The following is a 19459-nucleotide window of genomic DNA, read 5'->3' as shown; positions in this document are numbered from 1 at the left end:
TACACAATCATGTTATCTGCAAATAATGACAGGTTTACATCTCTTTTTTTCAGTGCTTGGATCTTTTTTTTTCTCTTTCATTATGAGTAGAGCTCTTGAGGATATACATTCTTTTTTTGCTCCAAACTTCAGAGGGAAAGTGTTCAGTATTTTACCATTAAGTACGTTGTTATCTCTAAATGCTGTTTTTTGGGTTAAGGACATGCTCTTCCCTTCCTGGTTTTCCAATAAGTTTTTAAAATCATGAATGTGTATTAATTTTATCAACTATTACATTTAATGAGTTGATATCTGATATTTCTCTTTTATTTTGTTAATGTGCTGAGTTACACTATTTGGGTGAAATTTGCATTCCAGGAATAAACCCCGTTTTGTATATGATTGGATTGGATTTGTTAAGTTCTTGTTTAGTTTTATTGCATCTGTGTTTATAAGTGATACTAGCCTATGATTTTCTTTTCTTGTAGTGTCCTTATCGGGCTTTAATTATCCTAGATATATTGTCCTCATTAAATTATTTGTGGAGTATTTCTTCTTTCTGTAAAGGAACAATTTGTAATTTGTGTAAGATTGGTATTATTAATTTTTTATTTTTATTTATTTTTATTTTTGTATTTTTCTAAAGTTGGAAATGGGGAGGCAGTCAGACAGACTCCCACATGCGCCTGACCGGGACCCACCTGGCATGCCCACCAGGGGGCGATGTTCTGCCCATCTGGGGCATTGCTCTGTTGCAACCAGAGCCATTCTAGCACCTGAGGCAGAGGCCACAGAGCCATCCTCAGCTCCTGGGCCAACTTTGCTCCAATGGAGCCTTGGCTGCGGGACGGGAAGAGAGACAGAGAGGAAGGAGAGGGGGAGGGGTGGAGAAGCAGATGGGCGCTTCTCCTGTGTGTCCTGGCCGGGAATCGAACCTGGGACTCCTGCATGCCAGGCCGACGCTCTATTTTTTATTTTCTTGCTGTGGTAAAATAGACAGAAGAGGTTTACCATTTTAACCATTTTTGATTGTATAGTTTTGTGGCATAGATTATATTTATATTGTTGTGCAACCATTATCACCATCCATCTCTAGAACTTTTTCTATTTACCAAACTGAACCTTTATATCCGTTAAGCACAAACTCTCCATTCTCTTCTCCTAGCCCCTGGCAACCACAGTTTTGCTTCATGTCTCTGTGAATTTGACTACATACCTCATATGAGTAAAAACATTCAATGTTATCTTTTTGTGACTTGTTTACTTCAGTTTGCACAGTGTCCTTAAGGTTTACTCAGGTTGAAATGTGCTACAATTTCCTTAAATTTTTAAGACTGACTAATATTCCACTGAGTGTATAGGCCACATTTTCTTCACTTATCTGTTGCACATTTTGGTTGCTTTTACCTTTTGGCTGGTGTGAATAATGCTGCTGTGAACACGGGTAATCTGTTCGAGTGCCTGCTTTCGGTTTTTTTTCGTATACAGTGGTACCTTGACACACGAGCCAGAACAGATTAATTACATTCCCATTAATTTAAATGGGGAAATTCTATTTGACACACAAACAGATTGAGTCAGGAGCTCGGCAATGAAACAAATTAAACTCGCGTGTCAAGGTACCACTGTATACCAAAAGTAAGAGTGCTAGGTCTTCTGGTGATTCTATGTTTAAATTTTTGAAGAATTGCTAGTTTCCCACGGTAGCTACATTATTTCACATTCCTACCAGCAATGTACAAGAGTTTCAATTGCACAATCTCCTCACTAACACAGTTACATTGTTTTTTTCATTGTAACCACCCTGTAGGTATGAAGTGGCATCTCGTTGTGGTTTTAATTTGCATAATCCTAATCATTGCTGATATTGAGTATCTTTTCATGAGCTCAGTGGTCTGTGTATCATCTTTGGAAAAATGTGTAATCACGTTCTTTGCCCCTCTTTATTTTAACTTGGAGTTTATTTTATTTTTTGTAATTGAGTTGTAGGAGTTATTTATATATTCTGGATATCAATCCCTTGTCAGATACGTGACTTGCAAATATATATTTTCTCCCCTTGTAGGTTGTCTTTTGTTGATAGTATTCTTTGATTTACAGAAGTTTAAATTTTTGAGGTCTAAGTTAGCACTTTTTTTTTTTTTTAATGTCTGGACTTTACCTCTCATATCCAAGAAAGCATTGCCAAATGCAATGCCATGAACTTTCTCCCTATGTTTTCTTTTAAGAATTTTATAGTTTTAGCTTTTACACTGAGAGGTCTTTGATCCATTTTGAGTTAATTTTTGTATGTAGTATAAGGGTCCAACTTCATTTGTTTTTGTATGTAGAAACTCAGTTTTAGTAACACTTATTTGTTAATGACTGTCCTTTACCCATTGCATGGTTCCTTCTCGAAGATCAGCTGGCAGTATATGTGAAAGTTTGTTTCTGGGCTTTTAATGCTACTCTGCTGATTTGGATGTCTTTTTTTTTTATGTTAGTGTCACATTGTTTTGATGATAATATATTGCTATGTAGTAAGTTTTGAAATCAGGAAATGTGAAATATCCAACTTTTTCATTTAGTTGGATATTGTTTTTTTAAATGTTACGTAAAATTAACCATGAAGTCATGTGGATCAGGGGTTCTTTTGTTGTTATAAAGTTTTAAATTACTGATTTAATTTCTTAACAGATATAGGACTATTAGATTTTTTTCTTTTTTTTTTTTTAATAAATTTTTATTAATGGTAATGGGATGACATTAATAAATCAGGGTACATATATTCAAAGAAAAAATGTCTAGGTTATTTTGTCATCAAATTATGTTGCAAACACCTCGCCCAAAGTCAGATTGTCCTCCGTCACCCTCTATCTAGTTCTCTGTGCCCCTCCCCCTCCCCCTAACTCTCTCCCTCCCTCCCTCCATGTCCTCCCTCCCCCCCCCCACCCTTGGTAACCACCACACTCTTGTCCATGTCTCTTAGTCTCATTTTTATGTTCCACCAATGTATGGAATCATGTAGTTCTTGTTTTTTTCTGATTTGCTTATTTCACTCCTTATAATGTTATCAAGATCCCACCATTTTGCTGTAAATGATCTGATGTCATCATTTCTTATGGCTGAGTAGTATTCCATAGTGTATATGTGCCACATCTTCTTTATCCAGTCTTCTATTGAAGGGCTTTTTGGTTGTTTCCATGTCTTGGCCACTGTGAACAGTGCTGCAATGAACATGGGGCTACATGTGTCTTCACGTATCAATGTTTCTGAGGTTTTGGGGTATATACCCAGTAGAGGGATTGCTGGGTCATAAGGTAGTTCTATTTGCAGTTTTTTGAGGAACCACCATACTTTCCTCCATAATGGTTGTACTACTTTACAGTCCCACCAACAGTGAATGAGGGTTCCTTTTTCTCCACAGCCTCTCCAACATTTGCTATTACCCGTCTTGTTGATAATAGCTAATCTAACAGGAGTGAGGTGGTATCTCATTGTAGTTTTGAATTGCATTTCTCTAATAACTAATGAAGCTGAGCATCTTTTCATATATCTGTTGGCCATTTGTATCTCTTCCTGGGAGAAGTGTCTGTTCATGTCCTCTTCCCATTTTTTTATTGGATTGTTTGTTTGTTTGTTGTTGAGTTTTATGAGTTCTTTGTAAATTTTGGATATTAGGCCCTTATCTGAGCTGTTGTTTGAAAATATCAGTTCCCATATAGTTGGCTGTCTGTTTATTTTGATATCAGTTTCTCTTGCTGAGCAAAAACTTTTAATTCTGATGTAGTCCCATTCATTTATCTTTGCCTTCACTTCTCTTGCCATTGGAGTCAAGTTCATAAAATGTTCTTTAAAACCCAGGTCCATGATTTTAGTACCTATGTCTTCTTCTATGTACTTTATTGTTTCAGGTCTTATATTTAGGTCTTTGATCCATTTTGAATTAATTTTAGTACACGGGGACAGGCTGTAGTCGAGTTTCATTCTTTTGCATGTGGCTTTCCAGTTTTCCCAACACCATTTGTTGAAGAGGCTTTCTTTTCTCCATTGTGTGTTGTTGGCCCCTTTATCAAAGATTATTTGACCATATATATTTGGTTTTATTTCTGGGCTTTCTATTCTGTTCCATTGGTCTGAGTGTCTATTTTTTTGCCAATACCATGCTGTTTTGATTATCGTGGCCCTATAATATAGTTTAAAGTCAGGTATTGTAATGCCCCCAGCTTCATTCTTTTTCCTTAGGATTGTTTTGGCTATTCGGGGTTTTTTATAGTTCCATATAAATCTGATGATTTTTTGTTCCATTTCTTTAAAAAATCTCATAGGGATTTTGATGGGAATTGCATTAAATTTGTATATTGCTTTGGGTAATATGGCCATTTTGATTATATTTATTCTTCCTATCCAAGAACAAGGAATATTTTTCCATCTCATTGTATCTTTTTCGATTTCCCTTAACAATGCTTTGTAATTTTCATTATATAGGTCCTTTACGTTCTTTGTTATGTTTATTCCTAGGTATTTTATTTTTTTTGTTGCAATCGTGAAGGGGATTATTTTTTTGAGTTCGTTTTCTAATATTTCATTGTTGGCATATAGAAAGGCTATGGACTTTTGTATGTTAATTTTGTATCCTGCGACCTTACTGTATTGGTTTATTGTTTCTAATAATCGTTTTGTGGAGTCCTTCGGGTTTTCGATGTATAGGATCATATCATCAGCAAAAAGTGATAGCTTTACTTCTTCTTTTCCAATATGGATGCCTTTTATTTCTTTGTCTTGTCTGATTGCTCTGGCCAGAACTTCTAGCACCACGTTGAATAAGAGTGGAGAGAGTGGACAACCCTGTCTTGTTCCTGATTTAAGGCAGAAAGTCCTCAGTTTTATGCCGTTTAATAGGATGTTGGCTGATGGTTTATCATATATGGCCTTTATCATGTTGAGATATTTTCCTTCTATACCCATTTTGTTGAGAGTCTTAAACATAAAATTGTGTTGTATTTTATCAAAAGCCTTTTCTGCATCTATTGATAAGATCATGTGGTTTTTGTTCTTTGTTTTGTTGATATGGTGTATTACGTTAACCGTTTTGCGTATGTTGAACCATCCTTGAGATTCTGGGATGAATCCCACTTGATCATGATGTATTATTTTTTTAATATGTTGTTGTATTCGGTTTGCCAGTATTTTGTTTAGTATTTTAGCATCTATATTCATTAGAGATATTGGTCTGTAGTTTTCTTTTTTTGTGCCATCCTTGCCAGGTTTTGGTATGAGGGTTATGTTGGCCTCATAAAATGTGTTTGGAAGTATTGCTTCTTCTTCAATTTTTTGGAAGACTTTGAGTAGAATAGGAACCAAGTCTTCTTTGAATGTTTGATAGAATTCACTAGTATAACCGTCTGGGCCTGGACTTTTATTTTTGGGGAGATTTTTAATAGTTTTTTCTATTTCCTCCGTGCTGATTGGTCTGTTTAGGCTTTCTGCTTCTTCATGACTCAGTCTAGGAAGGTTGTATTGTTCTAGGAATTTATCCATTTCTTCTAGATTGTTGTATTTGGTGGCATATAGTTTTTCATAGTATTCTACAATAATTCTTTGTATATCTATGATGTCTGTGGTGATCTCTCCTCTTTCATTTTGAATTTTATTTATTTCAGTCCTGTGTCTTTTTTTCCTTGGTGAGTCTTGCCAAGGGTTTGTCAATTTTGTTGATCTTTTCAAAGAATCAGCTCCTTGTTTTATTGATTTTTTCTATAGTTTTTCTGTTCTCTATTTCATTTATTTCTGCTCTGATTTTTATTATCTCCTTTCTTCGGCTGGTTTTGGGTTGTCTTTGTTCTTCTTTTTCTAGTTCCTTAAGGTGTGAAGTTAAGTGGTTTACTTCGGCTCTCTCTTGTTTGTTCATATAGGCCTGAAGTGATATGAACTTTCCTCTTATTACTGCTTTTGCTGCATCCCAGAGATTCTGATATGTCGTATTTTCATTTTCATTTGTCTGTATATATCTTTTGATTTCTGCGCTTATTTCTTCTTTGACCCATTCATTTTTTAGAAGTATGTTGTTTAGTTTCCACATTTTTGTGGGGTTTTCCCCCTCTTTTTTGCAGTTGAATTCTAGTTTCAAGGCTTTATGATCAGAAAATATGCTTTGTACAATTTCAATTTTTCTAAATTTGCTGATATTGTCTTTGTGGCCCAACATATGGTCAATTCTTGAGAATGTTCCATGTACACTAGAGAAAAATGTATACTCTGTTGCTTTGGGATGAAGTGTCCTGTAGATGTCTATCATATCCAGGTGTTCTAGTATTTCGTTTAAGGCCACTATATCTTTATTGATTCTCTGTTTGGATGACCCTACCTAGAGCCGTCAGCGGTGTATTGAGGTCTCCAAGTATGATTGTATTTTTGTTAGTTTTTGTTTTAAGGTCAATAAGTAGCTGTCTTATATATTTTGGTGCTCCTTGGTTTGGTGCATATATATTAAGGATTGTTATGTCTTCTTGATTCAACTTCCCCTTAATCATTATGAAATGACCATTTTTGTCTCTGAGTACTTTTTCTGTCTTGTAGTCAGCATTATTAGATATGAGTATTGCTACGCCTGCTTTTTTTTGGGTGTTGTTTGCTTGGAGTATTGTTTTCCAGCCTTTCACTTTGAATTTGTTTTTATCCTTGTTGCTTAGATGTGTTTCTTGTAGGCAGCATATAGTTGGATTTTCTTTTTTAATCCATTCTGCTACTCTGTGTCTTTTTATTGGTAAGTTTAATCCATTTACATTTAGTGTAATTATTGACACTTGTGGGTTCCCTACTGCCATTTTATAAATTGCTTTCTGTTAGTTTTGTATCTAGTTTGATTCTTCTCTTTTGTTTTTCTGTCATTTGTTTTTGTTTGTTTGTGTTCCATACTTCTTTCCTCTGTTGCTACCTTTTTTAAGTCAAGTGTTTTTGTGGTGGTTTTTTTAAGGGTGGTTACCATTAAGTAATGAAAAGGGTACCTACCATATTCATTGTAGTACCCTATCTTATAAGTATTTCTGCACTTCATCATCCTTTGCTACTGTTAATCTCCATCCTCTCCCCCCTTTTTTTCCTTTGTTGTCACAGTTTAAGTTTGGTTTTATTGTGTTCTTGGTGGAGCTGTTACTTGTGGTGTTGTTTTCTTTTGTTCTTTGAATCTGGTTGGAAAACCCCCCTTAGTATTTCCTGGAGTGTGGGCTTTCTGTTGATAAATTCTCTCATCTTTTCTGTATTTGTGAATGTTTTTATATCTCCTTCATACTTGAAGGATAGCTTTGATGGGTATAGTATTCTTGGCTGAAAGTTCCTCTCTTTCAGGGCTTTAAATATTGGGGTCCACTCTCTTCTAGCTTGTAGAGTTTCTGCTGAGAAATCTGATGATAATCTAATAGGACTTCCTTTATATGTTGTACTCCTCTTTTCCCTGGCTACCTTGAGAATTTTTTCTTTGTCATTGGTTTGTGTCATCTTTATTATGATGTGCCTTGGAGTGGGTTTGTTGGGGTTAAGAAAACTCGGTGTTCTGTTTGCTTCTTGAATTTGAGGCTTTAGTTCCTTCCACAGGCTTGGGAAGTTCTCGTCTATTATTTGTTTGAGTATATTCTCCATTCCATTTTCTTTCTCTTCTCCCTCTGATATACCTATTATTCTTATGTTATTCTTTCTGATGGAGTCAGACAATTCCTGTAGGGCTTTCTCGTTTTTTATTATTTTTGAGTCTCTTTCTTCTTCTCTCTGTTGTGCCTCAAGTTGTTTGTCTTCTATTTCACTAATCCTATCTTCAATCTGGGCTGTTCTGTTAGCTAAGCTTGTTACCTCGTTTTTCAGCTCTTGAATTGAGTTTTTCATTTCTGTTTGATTTGTTTTTATAGTTTCAATTTCCTTGGTAATATATTCTTTGTGTTCATTGAGTTGTTTTCTGATCTCCCTATATTGCCTTTCTGTGTTTTCTTGTATATCTCTGAGTATTTTTAAGATTTCTATTTTAAATTCTCTGTCATTTAGCTCCAAGGCTTCCAATATGTTAAGTCTTTTCTCCATAGATTTTTCCACATCTATTTGTGTTACCTCTCTTTCTTTTGTATCCATAATATTCGATTTCCTCTTTCTTATCGGCATCTGAGGGTGGTCTTATTGATAGCACGCAGGCGCACTCCCTCACGGCTTGAATGAGCGTCGCTGCTGCGGTAGCTTCCTCCACACCCTCGTCTCTCAGATTCAAGTGATAACAGTCCTTTTGTTTTCAGTTTGTGTGGAACTCCGGAATGCTCCGAGGATAAATTTTTCTGTTTCTAGTTGATAAATTTGTTGTGATTTAGGGGAGAGCTGTCGGACGCGCTTCTCACGGCACCATTTCCGTGACGTCACCTTAGATTTTTTATTTCTCTTTTAGTTAGTGTTTAGTTATGTTTTTCAAGGAATTTCTCAAAATCCAGGATCGAAAACAAGGGCCTGAATCTACTTTTGTAAAAGAATTGTATTGGAGTACTTCTGTTTTCATTTGTTTATATATTGTCTCTTGCTGCTCTTGTCAAGTAAAATAGTAGAGTTGGGAAGCTGGGACCAGATGTACCTGGCAAGCCCCTTACAGGCGATGCACTGCCCATCTACGGCTATTACTTGGCAACTGAGCTGTTTTATTAGCACCTGAGGTGGAGGCTCCACAGAGCTATCCTCTGTTCCCGGGGCCACCTTGCTCAAACCAATCGAGCCATGGCTGTGGGAGCAGAAGAGAGAGAGGAAAAAAAAGAGAAAGTGAAGAGGGAGTGGGGGCCAGGGGAGAAACAGATGGTCGCTTCTCCTGTGTGTCCTGACTGGGAATGAAACCAGGATGTCCACACACTGGACCAATGCTCTAACACTGAGCCAATTGGCTGGGGCCTCCTTTGCCCATCTTTAAATTGGATTCTTTGTTTTTTAAGGCTGAGTTTTATAAGTTCTTTATGAATTTTGAATATTAATCCCTTTATCAGATGTATCATTTGCAAATATGTTTTCCCATTCAGTGAATTGTCTTTTCATTTGGTGATGGTTTTCTTTGCTGTGCAAAAAGTTTTTGGTTTGATGTAGTTCTATTTGTTTACTTTTTCTTTCATTTTCCTTGCCTGAGAAGATATATAAGAAAAAATATTTCTATGAGAAATATCTGAGATATTACTTCCTACTATATATTTTCTTGGGTTTTTATGGTTTCAAGTCTTTAATCTATTTTGAGTTTATTCTTGAATATGGTATAAGAAGGTTGAGTTTTATTATTTTGTTATGTATCTGTCCACAATTCCCATCACCATTTGTTGAATAGGCTATCTTAACTCTATGTCTTTGCCTCCTTTGTCAGATATTGACTATAAGGATGTAGGTTTATATCTGGGCTCTCTATTCTGTTTCTTTATCTATATGTCTGTTTTTATGCTATTGTCATGTATACTGCATCTTTATGCTATAAACTTCAACAGTACAATTTCATAATTATTGTATATAATTACCTTGTATATCAGTTAGAAGGTGAAAAAACACTGATTTTTAAATAATTATCTACATTTATTTTTAAGTAGTGCTCTTTGCTTGTTTGGATTTGAGTTACCATATGGTTTTACTTTTTGTAAACTTGAATGACTTTTACTATTCTGTTAGCAATGAACTTTCCCAGTCTTTATTTGGGTATGGCTTTATTTTGTTCTCAAGTCTGAAGGCTGCCTGACCAGGCGGTGGTGCAGTGGATAGAGCGTCGGACTGGGATGCGGAGGACCCAGATTCGAGACCCCGAGGTTGCCAGCTTGAGCATGGGCTCATCTGTTTTGAGCAAAAAGCTCACCAGCTTGGACCCAAGGTCGCTGGCTTGAGCAAGGGGTTACTTGGTCTGCTGAAGGCCTACGGTCGAGGCACATATGAGAAAGCAATCAATGAACAACTAAGGTGTTGCAACGAAAAACTGATGACTGATGCTTCTCATCTCTCTCTGTTCCTGTCTGTCTGTCCCTATCTATCCCTCTCTCTGATTCTCTCTCTGTCTCTGTAAAAAAGAAAACAAAACAAAAAATAGTTTTGCTGGTAATGGAATTCTTGGTTGACAGTTATTTTCTTTTGTTATTTGACTATGTCATTTCACTGCCTTTTTGCCTTTATTGTTTGTAATGAGAAGTTAGATCGTAACCTACTAAGAGTTTTCTTGTATGCAACAAGTTGCTTTTCTTTTTCTGTGTTCGAGATTTTCTTTTTGTCTCAGGACTTTTAACATTTTTACTATGATGTGTCTGGATTTGCTGATTCTTTCTTTTGCAAGTTCAGATCTAAGGTTGAACTCTTAGCAATTTTTTTCATTTCCTTTATTGTACTTTTAAACTCTAAAATTTCTCTTTGGTTCATTTTTGTCATTTCTGTTTCATTATTGACATATTTTATTTGATGGATCATGGTTATTCGTTCCTTTATTTCTTTGAACATTTATTTTGTAATCTTTGTGTGCTAGGTCCTGCAATTGAACACCCTCAGAGATAGTTTCTGTTGACTCCTTTGTATACTTTTCATGTTTCATAACTTTTTGGAAAACTGGACAATTTGGATAATATATTATAGCACCTCTCAATTCTGATTTCCTTTCTCCAGGGCATGGTTGTCATTTGTCTTGGTTTATATATTTGTTTATGACTTACCTGAACTAAATCTGTGGTATCTGTTTTTTCTGCAGTGTGTGGCTTCTGATGTCTGTGCTCATTCTCCACATCCCTCTAATTTTTTCTATTTTTAGGACTGATTTCCTATGGATTACCTCTGAGTCACTTAAAATTAATTGTCAGCCAGTGATTTAGAGGTTGTTTAACCAGTAAAGTTTTTGCTCTTTGATATGGGATGGATATATACATATACATATATAGGTGTATATATGCATATATATTTGCATATATGTACATGATAATGCTTTCAAAATTTAGGGAATTTACAATCTGACCCTTTTTTTTTTAAAACTGATTGTTTTTACAGAGCCTCTTGGTCAACAATGAATGAATAGCTTGTTTGGGCCCTCTCTATTGTCTTCTAAGTAAGCCTGGAATTACTTGGGACAATGTGAATTAATAGCAAGGCCATTTTTGGCTGTCTTGTTCTCTGGATCTCTAGTTAATTTTCTGGCTGTTCTGCTGTTTTGTTGCTTGTATCAGTTAATATTGTGACCTCCTTATTGCCTGAGATTTTGGTGGTTTTGACAATTTTGTCCAGTTTTGTCATTGCTTTTGGGGGTAAGGATTTGCCAAGCTCTTAATTCCAAATTCTTCAAGTTAATTTATATCTTTTTTTCTTTTGGTGGTAAAAACCACATAGCAATTTACTTTCTTAACCATTTTTTTTTTCTTCTGAAGCTGGAAATGTGGAGAGTCAGTCAGACAGACTCCCGCATGCGCCCGACCAGGATCCACCTGGCACGCCCACCAGGGGGCGGATGCTCTGCCCCTCGGGGCGTTGCTCTGTCGAGACCAGAGCCACTCTAGCGCCTGGGGCAGAGGCCATGGAGCCATCACCAGCGCCCGGGCCATCTTTGCTCCAATGGAGCCTCGGCTGCGGGAGGGGAAGAGAGAGACAGAGAGGAAGGAGAGGGGGAGGGGTGGAGAAGCAGATGGGCGCCTCTTCTGTGTGCCCTGGCCGGGAATCGAACCCAGGACTTCTGCACGCCAGGCCGACGCTCTACCACTGAGCCAACTGGCCAGGGTCTCTTAACCATTTTTAAGTGTACAGTAGCATTAATGATATATGTACACATTGTTGCTCAACAGATCTCTAAAACTTTTCATCTCTCAAACCTAAACTCTGTAGCCATTTGACAACTCCTTTTCTCCCTATTCCTCCAGTCCCTAACAACCACCATTCTGGGTTTTTTTTTTTTTTTTTTTTTTTTCATTTTTCTGAAGCTGGAAACAGGGAGAGACAGTCAGACAGACTCCCGCATGCGCCCGACCAGGATCCACCTGGCAGGCCCACCATGGGGCGATGCTCTGCCCATCCTGGGCGTCGCCATGTTGTGACCATAGCCACTCTAGTGCCTGAGGCAGAGGCCACAGAGCCATCCCCAGCGCCCGGGCCATCTTTGCTCCAATGGAGCCTGGGCTGCGGGAGGGGAAGAGAGAGACAGAGAGGAAAGTGCAGCGGAGGGGTGGAGAAGCAAATGGGTGCTTCTCCTGTGTGCCCTGGCCGGGAATTGAACCCGGGTCCTCCGCACGCTAGGCCGACGCTCTACCACTGAGCCAACCGGCCAGGGCCCATTCTGTTTTTTGTTTCTGAGAATTTGGCTACTTCAGATTTTTCATATAAGTGAAATGATATAATACTGTCTTTTTGTGACTGACCTGTTTCACTTAGCATAATGTCTTCAGTGTTTATCCATGTTGTACCATATGATAGAATTTCCTTTTGAAGTCTGAATAATATTTTGATTTTGTATCATTACCACATCTTAATTCATTTATCTTTTGATGGACATTCAGTTGCTTCTGCTGCTTGACTGTTGTGAATGAAGCTGAAGTTAATATGGAAATATCTTTTTGAGATCCTGCTTTTAGTTCTTTTAGGTATATTCCCAGAACTGAGATTGTTGTATCACATAATTATGTTTTTAATTTTTTGAGGCTGTCCTCCATTCTATAACATTTGCATCATTTTACATTTTCTTAACCAATAGTGCATAAGAGTCCTAATTTCTTGACATCCCTGTCAACACTTGTAACTAATTTTTGATGGTGGTGATTCTAACTATTAAGAGATGACATGTCATTGTGGTTTTGAATTTCCTTGGTGATTAATGATGTTGAACATCTTTTCATACATGGTTTTTCCATTTGTATATGTTCTTTTGTGAAATGTCTATTCAAGTCTTATCCATTTTAAAATTGGAATTTTGTTTTTGTTTTTGAGTTTTACTAATTCTTTTATATTGTAGATATCCACACCTCATCAGATAAATAATTTAAAAATATCGTTTTCAATTCTGTAGGTTACCTTTTCATTTTTATTTTTCCTTTTTTTTTTTTTTTGCTGTACATAAGTTTTTAGGTTTGCTATAGTCTTCTTTTTTTTTTTTTTTTTTTTCATTTTTTGAAGCTGGAAACAGGGAGAGACAGTCAGACAGACTCCCGCATGCGCCCGACCGGGATCTACCCGGCACGCCCACCACGCTCTACCCACCAGGGGGCGATGCTCTGCCCATCCTGGGCGTTGCCATGTTGCGACCAGAGCCACTCTAGCGCCTGAGGCAGAGGCCACAGAGCCATCCCCAGCGCCCGGGCCATCTTTGCTCCAATGGAGCCTTGGCTGTGGGAAGGGAAGAGAGAGACAGAGAGGAAAGTGCGGCAGAGGGGTGGAGAAGCAAATGGGCGCTTCTCCTGTGTGCCCTGGCCAGGAATCGAACCCGGGTCCTCCGCACACTAGGCCGATGCTCTACCGCTGAGCCAACCGGCCAGGGCATGGTTTGCTATAGTCTTATTTGCCTATTTTTGCTTTTGTTGTCTGTCATGCTCATTTTAAAAGTATCCCTTGCCTGACGGTGCTGGCTCAGTGGATAGAGCATGGACCTGGGATGCTGAGTACCCATGTTAGAAATCCTGAGGTCACCGGCTTGAGTGCAGTCTCATCAGTACAAGTGCGGGTCGCTGGCTCAAGTGTGGGACCATAGACATGATCTCACAGTCATTGGCTTGAGCCCAAAGGTTGCTGGCTTGAAGCCCAAGGTTGCTGGCTTCACAAGGGGTCACTGACTTGGCTGGAACCCCACCCCCACTCCAACCCCCGCCTCTGTCAAGGCACGTATGAGAAGCAATCAGTGTATAACTTAAAAAGTGCTGCAACTATGAGTTGATGCTTCTCATTTTTCTCCCTTTCTGCCTGTTTCTGTCTTGCATAAAAAAAAGTGTCCCTTTATTTTGTGTTAGAATGTTTTGTAAAAGCTTACCTAGAATTAGATTTTTGAAAGCTATTTAACTTTTTTCTTAAATTCTTTGCTACTAATGCCTTTTGCACAGTCATAGTTCAGGTTTTAGGGATGTATTTTTCTCAGTGTATTTCTAAATAGTTACAAATGAATAAAATATTTTTAAGTTGTAGGATATATTTTGAGAAAAAAAGAAAATAAAATTATTTTATTGTGATTATCTTGGCAATGATCCTCTATTATAACAATCAATATTTGTGTTTTGTTTTTTACAAAGTGTATATGTGTTCTCATTTATTTATCGCTATAAGTCTGTGATGAGGAAATAGTATGATCCTTATAGTCAGATGATTAATGTACTATATAGCACTTCAATTGAATTTCTGACATGGGCAATGTGTTCAAAATTCCATGTTCTAATATAGAATGCTGCTTCTTTTGTTAGTGTTTGTCTAGTTAGTTCAGTTGATTATTGCATTCTGATGATGCTAATGTCTTCATTTTGATTCAGATGTCTTTTAACTTTTCCCTGAGAAAATTCATTTTGGCCTGCTGACTGCAGTTTTGGTAGCCATTTCACAAATGTATCATTGCTATACAAATCAGGGAGTGGTAGAGATGGAAATGTGATTGAGTTATAGTCTAGATAGGTGTTTTTGAAAAGGCATTCAGTGCTCAAAATGGAAGTATAGATGCAGTACACTTGTGGTTAAGAGCAAGGGTTTGACATATTTTCCAGTTTTTGTCATAGCTATCCTAGGTGAATCAGGGAAGTTCCTTAACCTTTCAGTGCTCTTATTCTTCACTTATGTAAATTGTATAATTGTATTTACTTTTTGGGGTTCTTATAAGTTAAATAGTTGCATGCAGTACTTATTCTTAGAACAGTGCCTGATACAGAATAAATACTCAGTAAAAATGGTTTTTGTTATGGATACAGAACAAAATATAATCTGTACCAGTTGAGTTATGCTTGAAATCGTTGCATCTTTAAAATTAATGTAATAAGACATTTAAAAATTGTGACGATTAGAATAGTAGAAATAGGTTTTTAGTATTCTGCCCTTTAAAAAAGCTATGAAAACATACATTAGGTCCCCACATTTGTAATAATAATAATAGTTAACATCTTAATGATTGTTCTTTGAGGAAGAGAGTTTTCTAATTACTCTATACAAATTAATTAGTTTAATACTCAAAGATACTGTTTTTATCCATATTTTACAGGTAAAGAAACAGGAACAAATGCATTAAACAAATTGCCCACTGTCATTGGCTAATTAAATAGCAGAGTAGCCTGACCTGTGGTGGTGCAATGGGATAAAGCGTCGACCTGAAACACTGAGGTCGCCGGTTCAAAACCCTGGGCTTTCTTGGTCAAGGCACATATGGGAGTTGATGCTACCTGCTCCTCCCTGTTCTCTCTCTCTCTTTCTCCCTTTCCCCCCTCCCTCTTTCCCTCTCTCTCTCTCTCTCTCTGAAAAGAAAAATGGAATAAATAAAGTCTTTAAAAAATAACAAAAGAAAAATAAATAGCAGAGTAAAATTTAAATCCATGTGTGCTTGCTCCACAGTTGTTACTGGTCTTAACCACTTTACCATACTACCTATATATATATGTATATATAGCTGTGTTGCTACTATTCTGCTAAACCAAGTAGGTGGGCAATTGTTAGATGAATGAATAAGTGTAATATTTATCTTAACTTTTACAAATAGAGTTACAATAACTGTGAAAATGTGGTTGAAATAAATCTAAATGCAGTTTTTTTTTCTTCCTTTGTTGATTTTTAACAAAAATTTTATTGGGAAGTAAAACAAATTAGTATTAAGTGATTGAGTGACAGTTGTTTTCATTTTTAACCATCTTTCCAATAACAGTGAAAACCAACCAGAAGACAATTGAAATTTATGACTAAATAGTATCCAGTTACAATCTTTAATTAGGTAAAGCTCAATGAGTTTTTTTTAAATTGGTCAGTTTTTATTTTGTTAGGTCATTCATTCTCCTATCTCTATTTCAACCCCCCTTTCAATTTACCCTTTAATGCTATGCTACTTGTAGTTTATAACACATTTGGGGACATACTTTTGGGTAGAGATTTTAAAGAATATACCATTGCTGCTATCTCAAAGAATGCAGCTTTCTACTAGGGTGAATACTACCATCACCACCATTACCATACGTGAGCCTGTGTCATGTACTAGGTATTATCTCTTATTTCCATTCAACAGAGTAAGAAACTCAGGCCTAGACAGGTTAGAGGTTTGTTAAATGTAGCTTACCTGATTGGTTTTTATAGTTTACTAAGTGCTATTTTTGATTAACAGTAATTCCCAAACTATTTTTGTGGAAAATTTTATTTTAATTTTAAGAAAGTAATTTGAATATTGGAATGAAAATATATTAAGCACTTACTGACTTTCATTTAATATTTTGTTTTTTAAGGAATTGAAATTACCATTCACTTTTTTAAGTGGACACATTCACGAATTGAGGATCCATGTACCATGGACAAAACTGGGTTCAGAACCAGTAGTAATTACCATCAACACAATGGAATGCATTTTGAAACTTAAAGATGGCATGCAGGTATGAGGTTATTGTTTGCTTATATTAACCAATTTTATAGTTATTAGTGTTTGATAATTTAACTTTTGGGATATGTTAACTTTTACATAAATAAATGTTAGCTTATGTACATACTATTTTTTATATGCTTGTTAAAGTAGCATAAGTAATTGTAAAAGGGTGTTCTTAAATTTGGGTAAAATATCCTCAGGGATGTTTTCTTTTTTGATTGTATTTATATATTAATTTTTTCTTTTTACTGAATTTATTGGTGTAACACTTGTTAATAAAATTATACAGGTTTCAGGTACACAATTCTACAACACAGCATCTGTACATTGTAGTGTATGTTCAGTGTTCACCACCCCAAGTCAAGATTCCCTCTGTCACCATTTATCCTTTACTACCCTCCTCTGGCCCCCTCCCCGCCCCTCCCAGCAATCGCCACACGGTGGTCCATACTCTCATGGGATATTTTCATATACTTTTACTTCAGGGGTAGTCAACCTAATACACCTACCTCCCACTTTTGTATCTCTGTTAGTAGTAAAATTTTCTAACCCCCACCGATTCCACAGTAATGGTGATTTATAAAGTAGGGAAGTAACTTTACTTTACAAAATTTATTTTATTTTATTTTATTTTTTTGCATTTTTCCAAAGCTAGAAACAGGGAGGCAGTCAGACAGACTCCCGCATGTGCCCGACCGGGATCCACCCGGCACACCCACCAGGGGGCGATGCTCTGCCCCTCCGGGGCGTTGCTCTGTTGCATCCAGAGCCATTCTAGCACCTGAGGCAGAGGCCACAGAGCCATCCTAAGTGCCCGGGCCATCTTTGTTCCAATGGAGCCTTGGCTGTGGGAGGGGAAGAGAGAGACAGAGAGGAAGGAGAGGGGGAGGGGTGGAGAAGCAGATGGGTGCCTCTCCTGTGTGCCCTGGCCGGGAATCGAACCCGGGACTCCTGCACGCCAGGCCGACGCTCTACCACTGAGCCAACTGGCCAGGGCCACTTTACAAAATTTATAAAGCAGAGTTACAGCAAGTTAAAGCATATAATAGTAATTACTTACCAAGTACTTTATGTCAGATTTTCACTAAATTTGGCAGAATAAATCTTTATAAAACAACTTACTATAGTTAAATCTATCTTTTTATTTATACTTTGTTTGCTCCACTACCGCCCACCATGAAAGCTGGAATGCCCACTAGTGGACGGTAGGGACCAGGTTGACTACCACTGTTTTACTTAATCTGATTGTAGCCCTAATAGGGATCATATAGATTGCTTATTACCTCTATCCTCTAGAAGTGGGGCCTGATTATGTTCATTCTTAGGTGAAGATTTTTTAATTTTTGCAGAATTACTGCATATTTTATCTATATGACATTTCTAAGTGAGGTGAAAATCTTAACTAATTTTTGGCAAGATAAAAAAATATTGAATTTGCTTTTATATGCCAAAGTTCATTGTTGTTTTTGAAGTTTTGAAATCAGAAACTGATTCTTTTATGACTTACTTATTCTCTGACCCATCATACATTTCTTTTTAGTTTTTTTTACAAATAAATGTGTAGTATTAATTTTAAGACGTTTCTACCCAAAATTTTCTAATCTAGGAAGCATATAGGTCTGGACAACATCATAATTGCAGTACATTTTTTCACTTTCATCTTGCAGAAATGTAGTGTCTCTGTATTCATTTTTATTACTTTTTCATTAACTAACATTTAACTTTCAGCTTCAGGGAAAGCTTTCTGAAACCAAATGAATTGAAGAGAATTAGTAAATTGAAATGTTTTCGTAAGAACCTTAGTGTATCCTAAATAAAACTTAAATCTCTGTGAAATTAGTTAAGGTTATTCATTAATTTTAAAAATCATTTCCTAATTTTGCCTGACCAGGTGGTGGTGCAGTGGATAGAGCATTGGCCAGGGATGCTGAGGATCCAGGTTCAAAACCCTGAGGTCTCTAGCTTGAGTGTGGGCTCACCAGTTTGAGCGTGGAATTGCCAACTTGAGCATGGAATCATAGGCCTGACCCCATGGTCGCTGGCTTGAAGCCCGAGGTCACTAGGTTGAGTGAGGGATTGCTAGCTCTGCTGGAGCCATCCCCCGCCCCCCGCGTCAGTGCACATATGAGAAAGCAATCAATGAGCAACTAAGGTCCCACAACTATGAGTTGATGCTTCTCATCTCTCTCCCTTCCTGTCTGTCCCTATGTCTGTCTGTCTCATTAAAAAAATATATAAGTATATAAATAAAATTATTTCCTAATTTAAGTAGATACTTTTAGTGTCATATCAAGTGACTGGGCTGAAATAATTTTTCTTTTTTTGAAATCTGATTCAAACTGTATTATTCAGTTTAACTTAACTGATGTAATTCCTGAAGTAAACCAGTGTATATATTCCCATGAAAATTTATTTTGTCAACTTTAAATATTTGGGAGATTGAATTAAAAAATCTGTAGATAGTTACATTGCAACAAAGTTTTATTTTACATTTTATATTTGATAATGTTTAATCATCATCTGTCCTTGGAATTCAGTTTTTTTGTTTTGTTTTGTTTTGTTTTTGTATTTTTCTGAAGCTGGAAACAGGGAGGCAGTCAGACAGACTCCCGCATGCGCCCGACCGGGATCCACCTGGCACACCCACCAGGGGGCGATACTCTGCCCATCCGGGGCGTCGCTCTGTCACAACCATAGCCACTCTAGCGCCTGGGGCAGAGACCAAGGAGCCATCCCCAGTGCCCAGGCCGTCTTTTGCTCCAATGGAGCCTTGGCTGCGGGAGGAGAAGAGAGAGACAGAGAGGAAGGAGAGGGGGAGGGGTAGAGAAGCAGATGGGTGCCTCTCCTGTGTGCCCTGGCCGGGAATCGAACCCGGGACTTCCACATGCCAGGCCGATGCTCTACCACTGAGCCAACCTGCCAGGGCTGGAATTCAGTTTTTTAAAAAAACTTCTGGACTTGTTTATGCCACCCATG

The 19459-nt window shown here is 37.3% G+C and overlaps 1 protein-coding gene across 5 annotated transcripts in view; it reads left to right on the top strand.

Moving 5' to 3' along the window:
* The window catches only part of VPS13B (vacuolar protein sorting 13 homolog B), an 890836-nt gene that overhangs the window by 6135 nt on the left and 865242 nt on the right, over window positions 1–19459 (top strand). For all 5 annotated transcript variants that reach the window (XM_066265974.1, XM_066265971.1, XM_066265975.1 and 2 more), the window contains exon 3: window positions 16350–16493. In XM_066265974.1, the coding sequence (XP_066122071.1) occupies window positions 16350–16493 (144 nt within the window). The remainder of the gene's footprint in view (window positions 1–16349; window positions 16494–19459) is intronic.

The sequence above is a fragment of the Saccopteryx bilineata genome, chromosome 3 (assembly GCF_036850765.1).
Source record: "Saccopteryx bilineata isolate mSacBil1 chromosome 3, mSacBil1_pri_phased_curated, whole genome shotgun sequence".
NCBI classification, from domain to species: Eukaryota; Metazoa; Chordata; class Mammalia; order Chiroptera; family Emballonuridae; genus Saccopteryx; species Saccopteryx bilineata.
The sequence above is the reverse complement of the archived record's forward strand: the minus strand, read 5'-3'. Positions and strand labels throughout refer to the sequence as shown.